Source organism: Gymnoscopelus microlampas (genome assembly GCF_963454915.1).
Source record: "Gymnoscopelus microlampas genome assembly, chromosome: 13".
Classification (NCBI taxonomy): domain Eukaryota; kingdom Metazoa; phylum Chordata; class Actinopteri; order Myctophiformes; family Myctophidae; genus Gymnoscopelus; species Gymnoscopelus microlampas.
This window is the reverse complement of record NC_139950.1, coordinates 34,884,448-34,902,435: the sequence shown is the minus strand read 5'-3', so window position 1 is coordinate 34,902,435 and position 17,988 is coordinate 34,884,448. Positions and strand designations below refer to the sequence as shown.

At 41.1% G+C, this 17,988-nt stretch overlaps 1 protein-coding gene across 1 annotated transcript in view; it reads left to right on the top strand.

Annotated features, from left to right (window-relative positions):
- Positions 1–17,988, top strand: part of LOC311058450 (disintegrin and metalloproteinase domain-containing protein 12-like) — a 111,871-nt gene extending 93,883 nt beyond the window's left edge. Inside the window, exons 18-23 of the mRNA XM_084075906.1 lie at positions 2,494–2,602; positions 3,511–3,649; positions 4,149–4,257; positions 7,563–7,820; positions 14,681–14,856; positions 15,529–17,988. Of these exons, the coding sequence (XP_083932032.1) occupies positions 2,494–2,602; positions 3,511–3,649; positions 4,149–4,257; positions 7,563–7,820; positions 14,681–14,856; positions 15,529–15,571 (834 nt within the window). The 3' untranslated portion in view covers positions 15,572–17,988. The remainder of the gene's footprint in view (positions 1–2,493; positions 2,603–3,510; positions 3,650–4,148; positions 4,258–7,562; positions 7,821–14,680; positions 14,857–15,528) is intronic.

Below are 17,988 nucleotides of genomic sequence, written 5' to 3'. Positions count from 1 at the left end.
ATGAATGAATAGTTTATTTCTTATGTAGGCTGAAGCCGGGGCTTATTATGCCTTCCCTATTTGATAAATATGTTTGATAAATGATCAAACATGATGATGCATGGTAAGAGTTCAGACTGAAAGGCAAGTATTATACTTAATCAAAGAGTTTAATGTTATTGTGTACAAGGTAACTCACTCAGGTTTCTGAGTTTCTTTTCATGATTCAGTGCTATTTCATGAATATGTTATTTGAAAACGAAAGGAATTTCTATAAACCTGTCGACCCAACTCTTACACTACACATTGCCCTTGGCAATATTCTTTATCTGGTAATAAATTTGAAATATCTATATTGAATGGTAAAAAAATATATATATCTGAGAGGCTATTTCCTCATGGGAGTTCCATTACATCACCTTTAAAAGCTTATTTGATATACAGAATGAACTAGATGAGGTACCATCAGACTTGCTAATGCCATTTAACATTGAGTACTGCAGAAGTGACCAGGCATTGAATACGTTTATTGTATAGCCATTGATTCTCAAAGTGGGGTCCTTGGGGGGGTACCGGGGGGTCCCCAGCAGAATTAGTTAATATAGCGTCACAATCATTTTAACAACTTTAACCATATTTTATACTTTGGCTATTAAAAAATAGCAGATATACTCGAGTGCCGCGCTATGAGCTTGTAGAACTGCTATTTCTGAAAAATCCCTGGCACAAAATATTTTGAGATGGGGGGTCCGCAGCCAAATACATCATACATCAATCATTTTGGGGGTCCTTGACATGAAAAAGCACTGGTATAGACCCATTCAGCATCAATTAATCTTCTACATTTTGAGTTTCATGTGACTTGTCTGTTCTAAGTACCCACCAGTTTTAATTTGAAGGAGGTTAAATGAGATTATTCCCTGCTGACTCGGAGAGAGAACAGTAGCTAATCTTTGCGATGTTAATTAATGATGGAGGTCATGGGTTATCTTTCTGTTGTGGGGTAATTATTTATCCTTGGACTACCTCTTGCCACAGTTATTACAGTTTTATGGATGCACATACATGTTGGGTCATGTTTTCCAACAAGCACACTCCCCTTCACACATTCATAAAACCTCCCCTCAGCTGTAGCATATCGTCAGGCAGAAACCTTGTATGTCCAAAACCCTTCAGGAAATGGGAGGAATAAAGAATCTCTGTTCCAATAGATCCAATGTTGTCATTATTTAGTCACAAGCTCTTGTTGATACTTTTAATTTGTTAAATATTGATTAAATCCACAGGACCACTTTCAACCTATTTTGGGCATGTCATTTTAGTTTTAAAAGCAAATATCAAAAAATAGTAGATTTGCTAGCTCACATTGTTCATGTTGTGAGCTTGTAGATTGGCTATTTTCGAACGACAATATCATACGATAAAGTAATTTATCAAAATTACAAATGTATTAATTAATAAAAATGTATAAAATTGTATTTATGATTTTATAAATAAAATTATAATATTAATATAATAATAATGATATAATAATAATATTATATGATAATAGTAATATTATAATTTATCATTTTATTTATAATATATCAACATTAATGACAATCTGAATGTCATAAAGTAATTTATGAAAATGCATGAAAAGATGAAATATGCGGATACAAGGTTTCTGCCCAGCAGCGACGATATAAACTGCACATGCCCCTACATCTGCGCTAACGCCCTCGACTGCCTACCGGGTGCCTCTTAACCTCGTCACCCGGTCCGTCCGAGGGAGTGTTCGCGCTGCCGGGAGGCAGGGAAGGCACTTCACCATGTGAGGCCACGTGAAAACCAGATCCACCCTATACTCCCACATCTCCCTGCCTTCGCCACCTCCCTCCTTCTGTCATTCTAGCTGGCAGCTGGACTCCATTACCTCGCTTGGGGAATCCTCCTGGATCCCGCTCCAGTCCTGGAAAACCCAGGCTTTTTCAGGGATGGGCTCTCCCACACACATGTTTTATCCATTCTGTGTGTATACACACACACACACACACACACACACACACACACACACACACACACACACACACACACACACACACACACACTCTGTCTAAAGCCCCCTTCTACAACACTGAAAATCTCTTTGGCCTACTGGGAGCGGAGCAGTTTGTTTGTAAAAGTGAACCAAGTGCTTTAGACGTGGTCCGAGATTCTCTGTTTATCCTGAATTTTACACAGATGGAAGATCTGTTGTACATAATGAATGCTTCTTTTATATCTGGGTTACAGCCGACAAGGAGTATATCAAATGCACCTGGATAGCATATGGCACAGGATGTAACAAGACAGACGCGCACACAAGGATGACAGCTAAATCAACAGAGTGGATCATATAAAACCAAACTTACAGCGCTACTTTTTACGAAACGATAAACTAAAGTTACAAGAGCTAATGAGGGCCATCTGTTTTCCAGTATTGGATTAACTGATAATGAGCAGGATTGGAATAATAGCCTCCATGTTTTGCAGGTGTGCAACAACAAGAAGAACTGCCACTGTCAGGCCCACTGGGCCCCTCCGTTCTGCGAGAAAGCTGGATTTGGAGGCAGCATAGACAGCGGACCAATGAGACTGGCAGGTATTGATAAATGTGTTGCACTGTTCTCCTTCTGACAGAGAGACAATAGCACACACAACCAGGAATGAGGTTGACACACTATAAAGTCTACAAAACACACATATTGCCTCGTACTTACATTCTTGATCAGCGTCAGTTGTATTGATTTTTGGCTCGGACTGAGATGTCTGAACTCCCCTTTCCCCTCAGCAATACAACATGTACTTTTAAGGGAGGCAAATCCATTTTTTTAAGATGAGGAAAGCAAAACGGTATGAGGAAAGAAAGTACATTTCTCTGAAGACTAACTAAGTACATTTACTCAAGTACTGTACCTACTACCTAAGTACAGTTTTGAGTATTTCCAAATTTCTGTACTTTTACTTCTACCCCACTACATCTCAGAGGCAAATATTGTACTTTTACTCTACTACAATTATTTGAAAACTTCTAAAAAACTAACAAGTTGCTAGTTACTTTGTAGATAGATAATTATTATTACAAAACCACCAGTAACCACTTCAGCCCTATTATACATTTCGGCCATTTGAAAATAGCCGATCTACAAGCTCACAATGCGCCGCGTTGTGTGCTTCTAGATATGCTATTTTCAAAAGATGTTTTTGAAAACTTGTAAAAACGTGTGAAATGGGACATTCTGTATAATGACTGCGTACTTTAACTTTTGGTACATTTTGATGCCAATACTTTTGTACTTTTACTCAAGTCAATTTTGAATTCTGGACTTTTACTTGTAACAAAGTATTTCTACATGGCAGTATTGATACTTTTACTTAAGATAAAAATGCTACAAGTACTTTTTCCACCACTGGTAGTAACAGCTTCTTGCGTATGTTCCTCCATTGTTGCGTGCCGTGTAGATGTGCGTGAGTGTGTATTAATGTGCATGTTGTCGCGTGTGGCATCAGTCGACAGCGTGGTGGTCACGGTGGCGATCCTGGTCACCCTGGTGAGCCTGCTGGGAGTCACCTTCCTTGTGTTTCTGAAGAGGAAGACTCTGTTACGCCTCCTCTTCACCAATAAGAAGAGCTCTCTGGAGAAACTCAGGTAACATGGCCACAGATGTTCGGCAAGCCAGAGCACGGTGCTTTAGAGTCACGATTCAGTGTGGCGCATTTTAATTGATATGTACAGTATCATATATATCATTATATAGTTGACTATACTGTATATAGAACATTTGTGAACATTTGACAAAAGTAGCCGATTTACATGCGATGCAACAAGATTTGGTGTAGAGCAGATCTAGATTCCTGGGGGTCCCCAGTCAACAGACATGATGAATTCGCAACAAGATCTAAAGACATATCTGGTTGTTTTTATTCTGTTGAATCATTCCTTTTTAACCGCAGTACGTTAGGGACATTTTGATCCTGATGTTGGAAACAGCCTTATTTTTGCACTGCAGTGAGTTTATATAACTTGCTTGGGTTCCTGTGACCCCACATTGTCAGATGTAGCCTCGTCTCTGATCCATGACAAATACACAGTATTCAATCAGATTGTAGCAAGGCCTAAAGTTCTGTCCCTGACTGTGTGTACATAGATCTGTGGAGGGCCACAGGCCAAGCAGCCCCATCAGGACCCAGTCTGTGTACCGGGCCTCCCCCCAGCGCAGGCCCCCTCCTAAACCGTCTGGAGCCAGCATTTACAAGGTGGGTCACAGTGTCTGGAAGAAGCCAGAGAGCTGCCTGTTCCTATAAGATACCAATCTTGTGTGTGTGTGTGTGTGTGTGTGTGTGTGTGTGTGTGTGTGTGTGTGTGTGTGTGTGTGTGTGTGTGTGTGTGTGTGTGTGTGTGTGTGTGTGTGTGCGTGCATGCTTGTGCGCGCGCGTGTGTGTGTGTATTTGATTTGATTTGATACAGTTTTTTTTCTCCTAATTATACTCTAATAATGCAGGGGTCTTCAACGTTTTCAGGCCAAGGACCCCCTTGCTGAGAGAGACATGAAGCAGGGACCCCCTCTATATTGTATAAAAATTGTTTATTTTTTTCCCCTTTACACCTATACCTCTTTGCCAAAAATAGCCGATCTACAATCTATAGCCGATCTACAACGCCTCGCATTATGTGAGCTTGTAGATCGGCTATTTTTGGCTAAAGTTCTCCTCAGAAAAGGAATGCTAGTGGTTAATGTAAAAAATATCATATCACACAAAGATTTGGTGGCCCCCCTGTCGTAACTTTGAGGACCCCCTAGGGGTCCCGGACCCCCTGTTGAAGACCCCTGCTCTAATGGAGTCTTGCAACAAGCACATATAACTTGCAACTCAGCCTGGACTCCTGGAGCCTGGAGCATTGTCATCGCGTTCGATTTGTAAAACGAAACAGGGGGACCATTTTCTTAATCACTTATATATACATACTGTACTTCATCATACAAAGAAAAAGAAAGAAAATGAATTAGAAATATTTAGAAAATCTGCCCAAAATAGGGTTAATGTGGTTATTTAATTCAGTCTGACCAGAAGCAGGGACAAAACATATCCCCTCTGGCCATGAAAATGAATGACTGGGGGTATATCAACTCCCCCCCCAGTAAATCGAACTCTGTTTGTTGTCCAAACTGAGTTTATCCCAGACTCATTGTCAAAAGAATAGATAATTGATTTTGCCTCCGAATCTCCCTTGAAGGACTATTAATCAAGTCAGTATTGTTGGCAGAAGGCAGAGAAAGTATAATTGAGAGTTGGTCCCGTTTATACGGATACAGAAACACAGGACACAGTAATCATTACTGCCTATAGCGTTTCTGTCTGCGATAAAGAGTTTTATTCCATTGAGGCAGGGAACACACTTGATTGATTTGGGCACAGAGCAAAAATTGGTTTGGACCTCCCTGTGCTTGAATTGATCAGCAGTGAGAGAGATTAATGTGTGATCTGTGCGAGTATAACAAAAACGTGTGTGTGTGTGTGTGTGTGTGCTCTTCAAGGTTCAAGGTTTTTCATTGTTACATCTTGGTGTATAGGCATACATAAGAGCAGTGATGGAAGAAGAACTCACATGTTTTACTCAAGTAAAAGTATCAATACTGCAATGTAGATATACTCTGTTACAAGTAAAAGTCCCGTATTCAAAATGTACTTGAGTAAAAGTACAAAAGTATCGGCATCAAAATATACTTAAAGTATTAAAAGTAGAAAGTTCCCAAGTTCAAAATGTATTAAAAAATCGTTTGAAAATAGCCGATCTACAAGCTCACAATGCGTCGCATATGGCCGAAATAGGGCTGAAGTGGGTAATGTATGTTTTGTAATAATAATCAAAAACTACAAAGTAACTAGTAACTAAAGTTTTCGTATAATTGTAGTGGAGTAAAAGTACAATATTTTCCTCTGAGATGTAGTGGAGTAGAAGTAAAAGTATTGAAAATTGTAAATACTGAAGAAAGTAAAAATACCTCAAAATTGTACTTAAGTACAGTACTTGAGTACATGTTACTTTACACCACTGCATAAGAGTAAAAGAGTTGCCATGTTGACATCGACATACAGTATGAACCACAACTGATGCGAACCAGATTGTACAGTAGGTCACATGTAGCCAGGCAACCAAACGTTGCATGACATTACTTGCTAAGCAGCTTGGATTGGCTGAAGGACTCCATAATATGATATCTCATATTGATATCATTGTTTGGAATGTCATTTATATTATTATGTATCGTAGCTGTCGGTTGGAAACCGTTTTGTATGTCCAAAACAGTTACGTTTCAGGAAGAAGAAAAAAAACGCCTGTGTTCCAATGGATCCAATGTAGATTATATTTACTCACAAGCTCTTTTTATTGCTTAACTATGTCTAAAACCCACAGACACACTTAACCATTAAATCAACAGTACTACAGTAGCAGATCCTCCTTTTGCACAACGCTCTAAAAAATATATTTCCCCCTTTTTTTATGGGGGTTCCCATGGGTTCCCAGATTGCAAAAGAAACCAAACTGAGCAACAAGCTGAAATATGGAGATATAGGGTTTCTGCCAGACAGCAAGAATATACAGTATATATGTTTTTCATTAACCACTTTCCTATTTTGGCCATGTCATTACAGGCAAACATTTTAAAGTCGTTGTCAAGTACAAAATCAGGCTTAAGTTGTTATTGAGCAGACAGTTGGCCTGCTAAACAAACAACAGACATCGATAAGGTCCCAATGACAATGGACAGGTCATTTGCCTGTCTTGGCATAGATAAACCCGTGGTAGAAGGCCTTCCTCTGAGACTGAGTGCTCATTAGCAGCATGGACTCCACCTGTGTTCCTGTTGGAAACAGCCTGTCCATTCTAATCACGCTGGTCGCTTCACTGATGTCCAGATGTCCAGAGGCCTCACAGCAGCTCCTGTAACCGCAGTCCTATCTCTGTGTGTGTGTGTGTGTGTGTGTGTGTGTGTGTGTGTGTGTGTGTGTGTGTGTGTGTGTGTGTGTGTGTGTGTGTGTGTGTGTGTGTGTGCGTGCGCCTGGTTGTTTGTGTGCAATTACAGAAGTGCCCGTTTGCGCGCGCGTGTGTGTGTGTGTCAGGCAGGAAATCAGTCCAACTATTCCAGGTGTTATTATGTTGTTGTGGAGCAGGGGTCTAACAGCTGTTGAGGACATGTGGCGGGTCTCTGGCTTTAACGGTTTTAGAATGTCAGCTCCAATAATGTTGTATTCCGGCTTTATGGCTCCCACTGACAGCGGCTATTTCACGCTCATGATAGCTTCATGACCCGGGTGAGGTTTTACTTTTATCGCCGGTGCTGCTGCACTTTGAGAAGCCCAGGTAAAGGCTTTGAATTATCGTCCTCAACGCAAAGGCTATGAGAGGCAGAGGATTCCCAGCGGGGATAGGAGCAGTAGAGGGAAAGCGTGAGTAAGATAAATTGTGTTGGAAAGAGTGAAGGCTTTAATTCCAATTTAATAGATTGGACCTAATTAATGTAATAACTTTAAATGTCTCTCTCTCTCTCTCCCTCCAGCCATCTCACCTGATCTCGGAGCCTCTCCTCCCGCCCCATAACTTCCACTCCCACAGTCTGCGCAGACTGCCCCTCTACCAGCCGCTGCACATCAGCCACCCCGTGCCGCTGGTCCTGAATGTGGGGCAGCCCACCCTGCCCCCCGCCGTGCCTCCTCACCACAGAGCCCTGGCCGCCCACACCGTGCCCAGCTCATCGCTGGCGGCGTTGCCCTTCCACAGCCTGCCCCGCCAGCAGTCGTCCTATAGAGTGGACCAGGTTGGTGTGCATTGCAGTGTGTGCATTGCAGTGTGTGTGTGTGTGTGTGTGTGTGTGTGTGTGTGTGTGTGTGTGTGTGTGTGTGTGTGTGTGTGTGTGTGTGTGTGTGTGTGTGTGTGTGTGTGTGTGTGTGTGTGTGTGTGTGTGTGATGATTGTGTGGTTCTCAACCACTGGTGGTCCTTGAGGGGGTTCCAGGTGGTCCCCAGCTAAATGATGGAGAGTTGGTAACCAAATGGACCCTTACAGATCTTTAAATCTTGAGAGTGTAAAACGAAACCACTCTCTCAAGAGTTAAATTATTGTTAAACATCAGCATTACTTAATTTACAAGAAGTGTGCACAATATTAGAGAACGTAGAATAATTGTTATTTGTATCAACGTTTGCCTGTTATCTCTCCTGTGGTACCGCATCAATACAGCAGGGAATTGTGGACAAAATTGTATCCAACAATACCAAAATATTCTGCGATTTATAATACTTCGAATACTCTCATCAAAGTCTAAGTCTAATCAAATGGTGGTCCGTGGCTCAAATGCCGAATAAATAATGGACCTTGATATGAAAAGGGTTGAAAACCACTGCTGTAGAAAATCAATTATTGCATGCTAACATGAGCTGCCTTTATCATTAGTCTACTAGAGGATGTTTATGCACTGAGTAGTAGAGTTGTTGTACTACTACTGTAGAGACAGTAGTAGAAGTTGTAACTAAACCGTGAGGGGTGATTCATCGCTTTCACTCAATACCAACTCTGCTTCATTGGTCAAAACAGGAAAAAGTAACTACATTAAAGGCTGCCATTCGAGACCATGAAATGTCATCCTAGTTGAAACGGAGCAGATAAAGAAACAGAACGGAACACATCGTTCCGCACTGCAGTCTGCTCGTTTTTGCCCACACTTTCGACAGCAGACTCTCGATCTTGCCTGGCTCTCCGTGTCCCGATTACTGAGCGGGGGCTGGTTTCTGCTGAGCCGACGGTATTGGCTGCCGTGGAGATAGTAAATCCATCTGTCTGCGCACGTTGTTGTGCCATGGTGAAGCATGCCCGCGTAGCATTGCAGCATTGTGTCAAGAGGTGCCTTGTGCCTAACCACACTGCAGAGTGCATTGGGTAGACGGCGGAAGCCTGCTGGCTTTTACCACTTAAGCCCTATATACTTTGTCGTACAACAAAGTAGTGAAAATGGCAGATCTACAAGCCCTCAATGCGTCATATTGCGGCACGTTTTGTGAGCTTGTAGATCTGCTATTTATGCAATTTGTTTTGACAGCATGCCCAAAATTGGGATGCCAGGTTGAAAGCGGTTAACAGATGGGTGGCTTTATACCAGATGTTCGGCCATAGCATAAAGAGATGCAGGAAGGTATACGCTTCCAATGTACCCTGCCCCCGAGGTAATGACTAACCGTGGCGTACAGGTAACAGATGGCTCCCATATCCCATAATGGATGTTTTGTTGGTGTCCATATAAGTCCTTGTGTAGTGCATTGCCCTTGGTAGCGATGACCGTGCACCAAACACAAACATGCACTTTTAGTGGGAGCGCAGTGTTTACTTTAAGAACAGACTGTTACGTTGCTTGCCAAGACAATGAGTCAGTGCCTAAAGGAAGACTACTCGCTCATTTGTCTTTAATCACACAGAAGGTGCCATAAGAGCGGGCTAATGATGCGTTCCACCCAACACTCGATAGGAGATTCTGTTTTGATTCTTAGCCAGCGAAAAACAAATGGGGTAGGTTTTCAAAGGAACACATGTTTACCTTAGCTGATACAACCTGCTTGCTGCCAATCTGTTGTGGAGTTCAGTCTCTTCCATCAAGAATCAAGAAGGTTTTATTTGTCACTAACTTGTACAGGTACAAGCAGCGAAATGACATACAGGCCATTCTCCTGGTAGCTCTTCCTTACTCCTGTAAGAATTAGTTGTTTGTGAATTGAATTATCTTAGGCCTAATAGCTTTACTCTTTACTGTAACTTCATGCGCTGTGAAATGTTTCGAGAGGGTCGTTGCACTGCACCGGAGTAGACGGGTTTCTCCTTTCAGAACCCCTTGTAGTTCACTTACTGAAAGACTGTAGGAGTTGATGATGCAGGACTGTACAGTACATGCCTCAGTTCCCAACTCTTTAGAGGTCACTGTTGAAAAGAGAACTAGAACTAAGCCGCAGACTGCTCTACATTGCGAAGGCCATCTTTTATTTCGTATTTTAATGTACTTTCTCTTAGAAGTACATTCAGTGCACAACTGAGAATGCTGCCTTGTTCCACTGAGAGGCTGCGGAGGTCCTATATTCCGGCGGCTGTCAAGGTTTTTAATGAACATTTGTGGCTTTTTTTTCTTTCTTATTATCTTTTGCCTCTGTAGACCTTGTCAGTGGAATTGCGTTGCTAGGGAACAGCTTGGGTCCAACTTTATTTCCTTTCAACTACTGAAATTCACAGTAAAAACATTTGAACCTATTTAGAATGTTTAGTGTGAAGTGAAGTTGTGCAATGGTCCATTTGTATTGTGTTTTTAGGTAGGTTTGAAAGCTTTTGTGTAGTCATTTCTGTCATTGTTGTCTCTAATGTTGTATCCTTCACACAGAACAATTATGGTTTCTTAAATGGTTCTTTAAAAGGCTTATGATTCCACAAAGAACCATCACCGACTAAAGAACCATTTTATTTATCTTCTCCTTCATGTTCCTCATGTGGTTCTAGAGAACCTTTTTTCTCTCATAGTTCTTTGAGGAACTAGAGATGGTTCCTCAAACCATCAGACCATTCGTCTGATGATTATTGAAACACCTTTAACCACTTAAACCCTAGCAATTTTGGGCATGTGAGGTGGCAAAATGTATTTCATGTCTGAGGGATTCATCCAATCAATCAATCAATCAATCAATCGAGTCATACATTGTGGGCAAGCTTTCAGCTTTTATGATTCCCTATGATACTGATTAAGTAAAGTAAAGCGAATACTATGCAACGTTTACCTTGAAACATGTGTTTCAAGGTATATGATTACTTTGTACTTGATCGGGGTCCCTCAGGGCTCTAGGTCCACTTATTTTTTCCCCTCTACTCAAATAACCGATCTACAAGCTCAAAACATGTGACAATGCGACACGGTCTGAACTTGTAGATCTGCTATTATTGCCCAACGTTCGCCCCAGAATAGGGACCCTAGTGGCAAAATGAGACTTAAAAGCTAAAACTAACTTCAGAAAGCAGCAACTCTCCTTCAGCTATCAACATATGTCATGCTGTATCACCTAATGAGAGTAGAGCTGGATCAGAGTACAGCAGGCTTGCTGTAAGGTACATCTAGTTCTGTGTGATTAAATCTTGACAGCATCTCTATGTCTTTTGGGGTGAGGGGGGTGGGAGGGGTAACACCGCTAGACACCTTTGGGCAGAGGGCAAGGCCTTTTGATTAGTTGTAGTCTCAGCTTGATAAGACGCTACTGCGATGCACCTTGGCCAATGAATATTACATGCCGTATATTGGGTAGTTAAAGCACGTCTGTTGCGAATTGCGCTTTTCTTTTTTTCGTTTTCATTGAAGCTCCCACTTATTTCTGCACCAAGTTGAACGAACACTAACTCACAGAGCGTCACGCGATACCTGTGCAAAAAAAGACACGTTTTATGTAGTCCCTTGTCATTGAAATCTTTGATTTGATAGGATGACAATGAAATGACCCTGGGTGACATTATGCTTCCAACTCCTCACAGCTTTCCAATCTACTGCTGTGTGTCACATTTTCTACCCGCCCTCGGTAACCTTAATCGTGTGTGTGTGTGTGCGTGTGTGCGTGTGCGCATGTGTGCATGTGCGTGTGTGTTTGTGCATGGATCATGTGATCCCTCCCCGTGAGTGAAGTTATTTGGTTACTCAAGTGGAAACCCCCGTCACACGACTGCTGTGCACACATCAAAATCTGCTGCCATGGAGTTCCTTACGACACAGTTGGATAAGTCTGTGACAGCGCGTGGTTGATGTACCTCAGTCAGTCACTTCTCTCTGCTGTGGTCACAGATAATGTGTCTGGGTCCAACATGCTACGATCTCTCACTTTTATGCATGCGTGATGTGTGGAGCTTGTCTCTGTCAACATAATTTGCTCAAGGTTTATCACATTTCTTTCTCCTCTGTGTGTGTGTGTGTGTGTGTGTGTGTGTGTGTGTGTGTGTGTGTGTGTGTGTGTGTGTGTGTGTGTGTGTGTGTGTGTGTGTGTGTGTGTGTGTGTGTGTGTGCGCGCGCGCTTGCCTGTATACATGTGTGTCTGTGTTTTAGGGCTGGGCAATATATTGATATTATACTGTATTGATATTTTGTGATATAAGACTAGTTATTGGCTGTGATTTTGGATACCATTACATTGTGATATGTCTTTTCCTGGTTTTAATCGCTTAAGCCTGATTTGATACTTTGACAAAAAATGAACAAAAGAAATGGCCAATCTACATGCTCAGACACCTTGTTAGCTTGAAGATCGGCTACTTTAGCAAAAAAAAAATATATAATTAATTAAGAATATATGATATTACCGTCACAATACTGATATCAAGGCATTTGGTCAAAACATTTATTCGGTTTTGTGTGTGTGTGTGTGTGTGTGTGTGTGTGTGTGTGTGTGTGTGTGTGTGTGTGTGTGTGTGTGTGTGTGTGTGTGTGTGTGTGTGTGTGTGTGTGTGTGTGTGTGTGTGTGTGTGTGTGTGTGTGTGTGTGTGTGTGTGTGTGTGTGTGCGTGCGTGCGTGCGTGCGTGCGTGCGTGCGTGCGCCTGTGCTGCTGGTAACAGATGTTTGTCATTCCCTCCCCCTCCTCACTGTAGATTAGTAACACATGATGGCACCTCACTCAGACTCTCCGCAACGTACGCTGGCACAGAGCAGAGGTGGTGAAGACAAGATGTGTTTAAGATCTGCCTGATGTGGGAATCATACTTATAACACACTGCCCTCTAGTGAGAGACGTGGGGCTGCCTTTTCATTTTAGGAGGATAGCTAATTTGCATTTATTTTGTGTGTTGAAATGTCCCTAATCGTTCATTACTTTAAAAAATGCATCGAGTACAGGAAGGAAGGGCAACATGCTTAATGATGTTCCTCTGAAGAAATGCTGATTAGTTCTCGCATGCGGAACAATACGATCCCCTGATTGGTGGAAAGTTCCAGTTTCTTCAACTCTTAATGATGTAAACCTGTTGAACTGAGACATTCCAGAGGGCGTGTGAATTTTAACCTAATAAAACCAGGAAAGCGTCTGTGTCATTTTCGATTTTAGCGTTGGCAATTCAAAAATAGCGGATCTACAAGCTCACAGCGCTGCGAGCGCTTGTACATCTGCTATTTTTTAACACGTTTTTTGTTTTTTTACCTTGAAAGTGTTAAAATTTTGAATGTTTTTAACACAAATCTTCTCTTCTGGAGGGGTCCCTGGCACGAAACATTTTCAGATGGGGGGGTTCCGCAGCCAAATATGTATCAATTTGGGGGGCCCTTGGCACGAAAAGGTTTGAGAACTACTGATTTAGAAGGCATTAGTAGAATCGGCCTCAGGTCTTAATGGGTTAATGTAAAGCTGTCTGATTAGAGTGGTTTAGAGAGCAGTGCCAATCAGACCAAGTCCAGTTGAACAAGTAAAGGATCATCAATTCCGAGTCGTGCGGTTACTGAGAAACAATGCGTTCTGTGTGGACTGGAGGGCTAATTTGTCTCTGCAGAGTGCGTCATCTTTTGCATCTTTTGATAGCCACTCGCCTCGGAGTTGATTATCCTGTTTATAACTTGGCTACTTACCAGTAAATATAATAATATCACCATAACAATTAAAATTCATTCATTCATTCATTCAAACCTTTATTTATTCGAAAAGACATTGAGTTTGCCCTCATTCGCAGTGTCGTCGAGATGCATCACAATCAAAGTACAATTTCATTTTCCCATCAATATTCACATCAAGTTAAAACCAGTTACAGACATCTGTGGGTAGGTCTGCAATCAAAGATTTATATTGACCTTATGTTATGGGAGAACAGATCTATACAAATATACTGTATACCGTGTTTATTCATGTTTTTGCCAACTTTGCGTTGGCACTGTCTTCGTCAACCTTGGAATGAATGTTACCGTCCGTGCCAATCGGGCAAAGCGTGCGAACTACGATGCCCAATGCAATTGCCAGATTAAATGTTTTGCCATTGTACGTTTCTGCAAACCACAGACACGTTGCATCTGGGTGTTTTTAAAGCAGGGTTGCTGTCAGAAGCAGGCTTGAGACAAATGAAGTGTGCCTGAGTTCTGATCTACTTTGAAACTTTGAGACTTGGAAATCTAGGATTGAGTCAACATGGTTTGTGTCTGGAAACAAATATATGTTTTTCTTTAGTTCAGAAATGTAACATTCAGGGTATATTGTGGTTTGCAGAAATGTACAATGTCAATGTTTTCACTTTAATGACAAATATTACTGGGACTACACCATAACATTGCTGTTGAACATTTCAAGTCCAGGAATTAGTTATAATTAATATAGACAAACCCACTGACTATCCCTCTAAAAACATTACCAACCATTTCACATACAATGCCCATACAAGCTCCGGCCATACTGGGTTTTGACCCGGTCTGACCCGGTTTTTTCACTCCGAACTTAACTGCCAAAACAAATTATCTTCTTGAGTCTGTCGTGGATTTTATTTTATGAATAAATACAGCAAAGTTGGGATTTCTGTATTAGAAATGTCTACAGTATTTAGTATAATATAATGGAATGAAATATATAACATACGTTTAACTGGAAATTATTCTATTCGATTTCCAAATTTGACGGTTGAACAGAACGTGTCCTGTGTTTCTCAGGACTTTGACAAGCCCAGGCCGCCCCAGAAGCCTCTGCCTGCTGACCCACTAGGAAGGAGCACTCGGCTGGGCAACAGTCCCGCTAAAGTTGGCGTCCACCTCCCTGGCGCTGGACCTCGCCCTATCCCCATCCCAACAGTGCCCAGGCCGCCCCCAACCATCCCTCTACCAAGCAGGTCAGCCTTTGCAGTGGTGAACAGTAACTACGTACATTTACTTGAGTACTGTACTTAAGTACATTTTGTTTTTACATTTCAAATAGAAATATTGCATGAAAAAACAGAGGAGGAAGCACTCTGTGTAAAAATAAAGCCCTAATAGTGAAAAGAGACGATCTTAAAGCTCACAACGTGTGAGCTTGTAGATCAGCTATTTACGCTATTAAAAAAAAATACAGCAATGCAATGATAATAAAAATCGTAATTCGTACTTTTGAATACTGGAGTCTTTACTTGAGTACATACGTTGTCCAGCGCTGAGCCTTTGACATCATGGCAAATGAATGTGGAGCGAATCACACCTCTTTGATGCGTTATTACATCAGTGGGTTTTATTTGTTTGGTTTACTGCTTTTTAGGGTAAAAAAGGGCCTTTCAGGCTGAGTCACAACAGAATGCAATTACCTCAGGCGTAAAACATTAGGTTGTAACTTTTTAATGCTTGTAAGTTGATGTGCACTGTTTATGGAGCTTGTAATGTGAACCTGCTATATTCTGTGGCTGGTAAAGACGCACAGCTGTTGTTGACTATGCATTGCTTTCAGGTCTTTGAGCCCATAATGATACGTAGCGGTATTTTGCACAGATTATAAATATCAAACCATCTTCTCGCTTGTGTTAATGTTTCAGGCCTGCACCCAAGTTACCCTTTAGACCGCCAAAGACTCAATAGGATTCCTGATCTTGAAGCGTCTAGTGGAAAGAGCACTCCTACAGATGGACGGAGAAGCCGAACCTCCTTTATTTGCACTACAAGACTCTTTAAGACCTTTCACGGAGCTGGAAGCGTCTCGGAGTTCGAGGGAAAGGCTTAACATCACACCTTGGTGCCATGCCTCCGTTAAGGTGCTATGTTAACCTCGCTCAGGTACCAACAAACTATTTAACTTTGATATTTATTATTACTTTGTGCACAGGGCACTCTCGACGCGGACTGACCCTTTGAACAACATCAACTTTCCCCAACTTAAAGAGTAAAAGAAAACTGAAAAGTAAATTATGATGTTGTCTAGGGAATTCTTTCTTTTCTTGTCTTTAATGATTTTTTTTTTACTGTATCTAGGGAAGAAATACTGAAATGTGTGATTTTATAATGCGTGAAGTTGCTTTAATAATTGAAAGACAAAATAAGTTTGTTTTTTAAACCAGTTGACGAGAAAGGGAAATGGAGCACAATTCAGAAAGTCATCGGTGTAATTTGCAGCTCTCTAAGCAGAATTACGGGAATGAAAATTGTCATTACATCTTTCATTATTATACGTTTCACAGGATTACCATGAATTACACTCCAAAGCATCTGGTTCATTTGGATGCATAATCAAACTATACACCGCGCCATTGAAATTAGGTTGATGGACACACAGCTGTTCTTATTTTTTAACATTCATTTTGTGTAGCCATGCTGTTCATATCTATCTATCTAAATGGAATCAAATTCAGGTTTTGGACTGGCATAAAAGCCTCTCTGACTAACCCTTGAAGTTTTTGTCATGTCATAAATCTGAGCTCATTTAACAGTTTGACAACTAGTCAAGGCTCTTGCATTTCCCTTATAAGTTCATGCTGGAGGAAGTGTGCAAACTTGAAAGATGGAGATTTCAGCCGTTTTAGACAGCCGGTGACATGCAGCTCTGGGTATGTGCTGGCATCTCTCTGCAACATGTAGCCCAGCTCCCAGCGGAGGCTGCACACTGGAACCGACCTGACAGACAGATCGTGTTCCAGAGAATTACAGCAACGCCAAACAATGCAATGTTAACCCCCTGATATCTGCACATTGATACTTGAGTTGTGTGGAGCCAAGACTGATGACTTCATTGCTGTAAGCATTCCAATTCCAACACCTCGACCATGTTGGTGATATATTTATTTGTTTTTTTTTGTTGTTTTTATGTTTGTAATATTCCATGTGGACTTGGCGACTATTCATCCATTCCATCATAACATTGTTCGGTTGAAACTGGAATTTGGCGTTGCACATTGATTTTGGCACTTTTCCTTGATGCATTTCTGTAACCAGAGATATATATTTTTCATGGTGAAAACAAGGTTGTTTCGTCTTTTGAGAAACTCTGTAGAGCAAGTGTACATCTTTTTTCCTGTATTAGTTTGATTCGATGGATTTTGCTGTCAGCATCAAGCTTTGGATAATGTTCGTACAGCAAATCCAAATGCAGCGGATGTCTTCTCACCACTGTGGAATGATTAAATCACGCTACGCGCTTTACAACTACAAACAAAAAGCATCAGTGATTTGTTGAATAATTACATTACATTCTTTATGTAATCAACAAGTATTTACTTTCTCTGGGGTATTTGGATGTGATCGCAACACTTACAGATAGCTTACAGGTAGACCTATTGTTCTTCAATGGAAAGTATTTGTTAGTACTTTGTCTATGTTCATTGTAAATGTTAACGCCATTTGTAAAACCAACAAATACTGTATGTTGACTTGCATAACTGAAACGTGTTCAAAAGTCATTGTACAGTGTAAATATTGTATGTCAGTAATCATGTTTTTTCATGTTTTGTTTTGTTTTTTACAGTCGCAATGATAGAATTGCAATGAGCAGATGCCATATGTACAATGGACAATGAATAACTACAATAATGTTTTTAATTAAGTCGAATCAAATTTAAGCCGGAGATAATGGTTCAGCCTAAACTTCATGGGGTAGAGTAACTGTGAGACTTGAATGGTGAAATCTCAGAGCCAAATAAAAGTTCTTCTCAGATTGTTAGACTGTTCAATTTGCATTCACAACAAAAATTCCACAAAAAATGCTGTAACACTGCACATAATGAACTGTTGCTAGATCACAATTCAAGAGAACAGGCCTTGCCACTGACTCTGTATGTATGCGACTGTACTGTATATTTACTGTGGCAATTCCATACCATTCTTTCTTGAACAAATTGCATCCTAATGTTATCTTCATATTGATGATGTAGAAGGGGTTTGGAACTGATCTCGCTGCAAATGTCTGTGTTAACTCAATTCTGTGAAAGTTCCCACTGAAAATAAAAATAGCTGATCCACAAGCTCACAATGCGTCAAACGTGTTGTGAGCGTGTTGATCTGCTCAA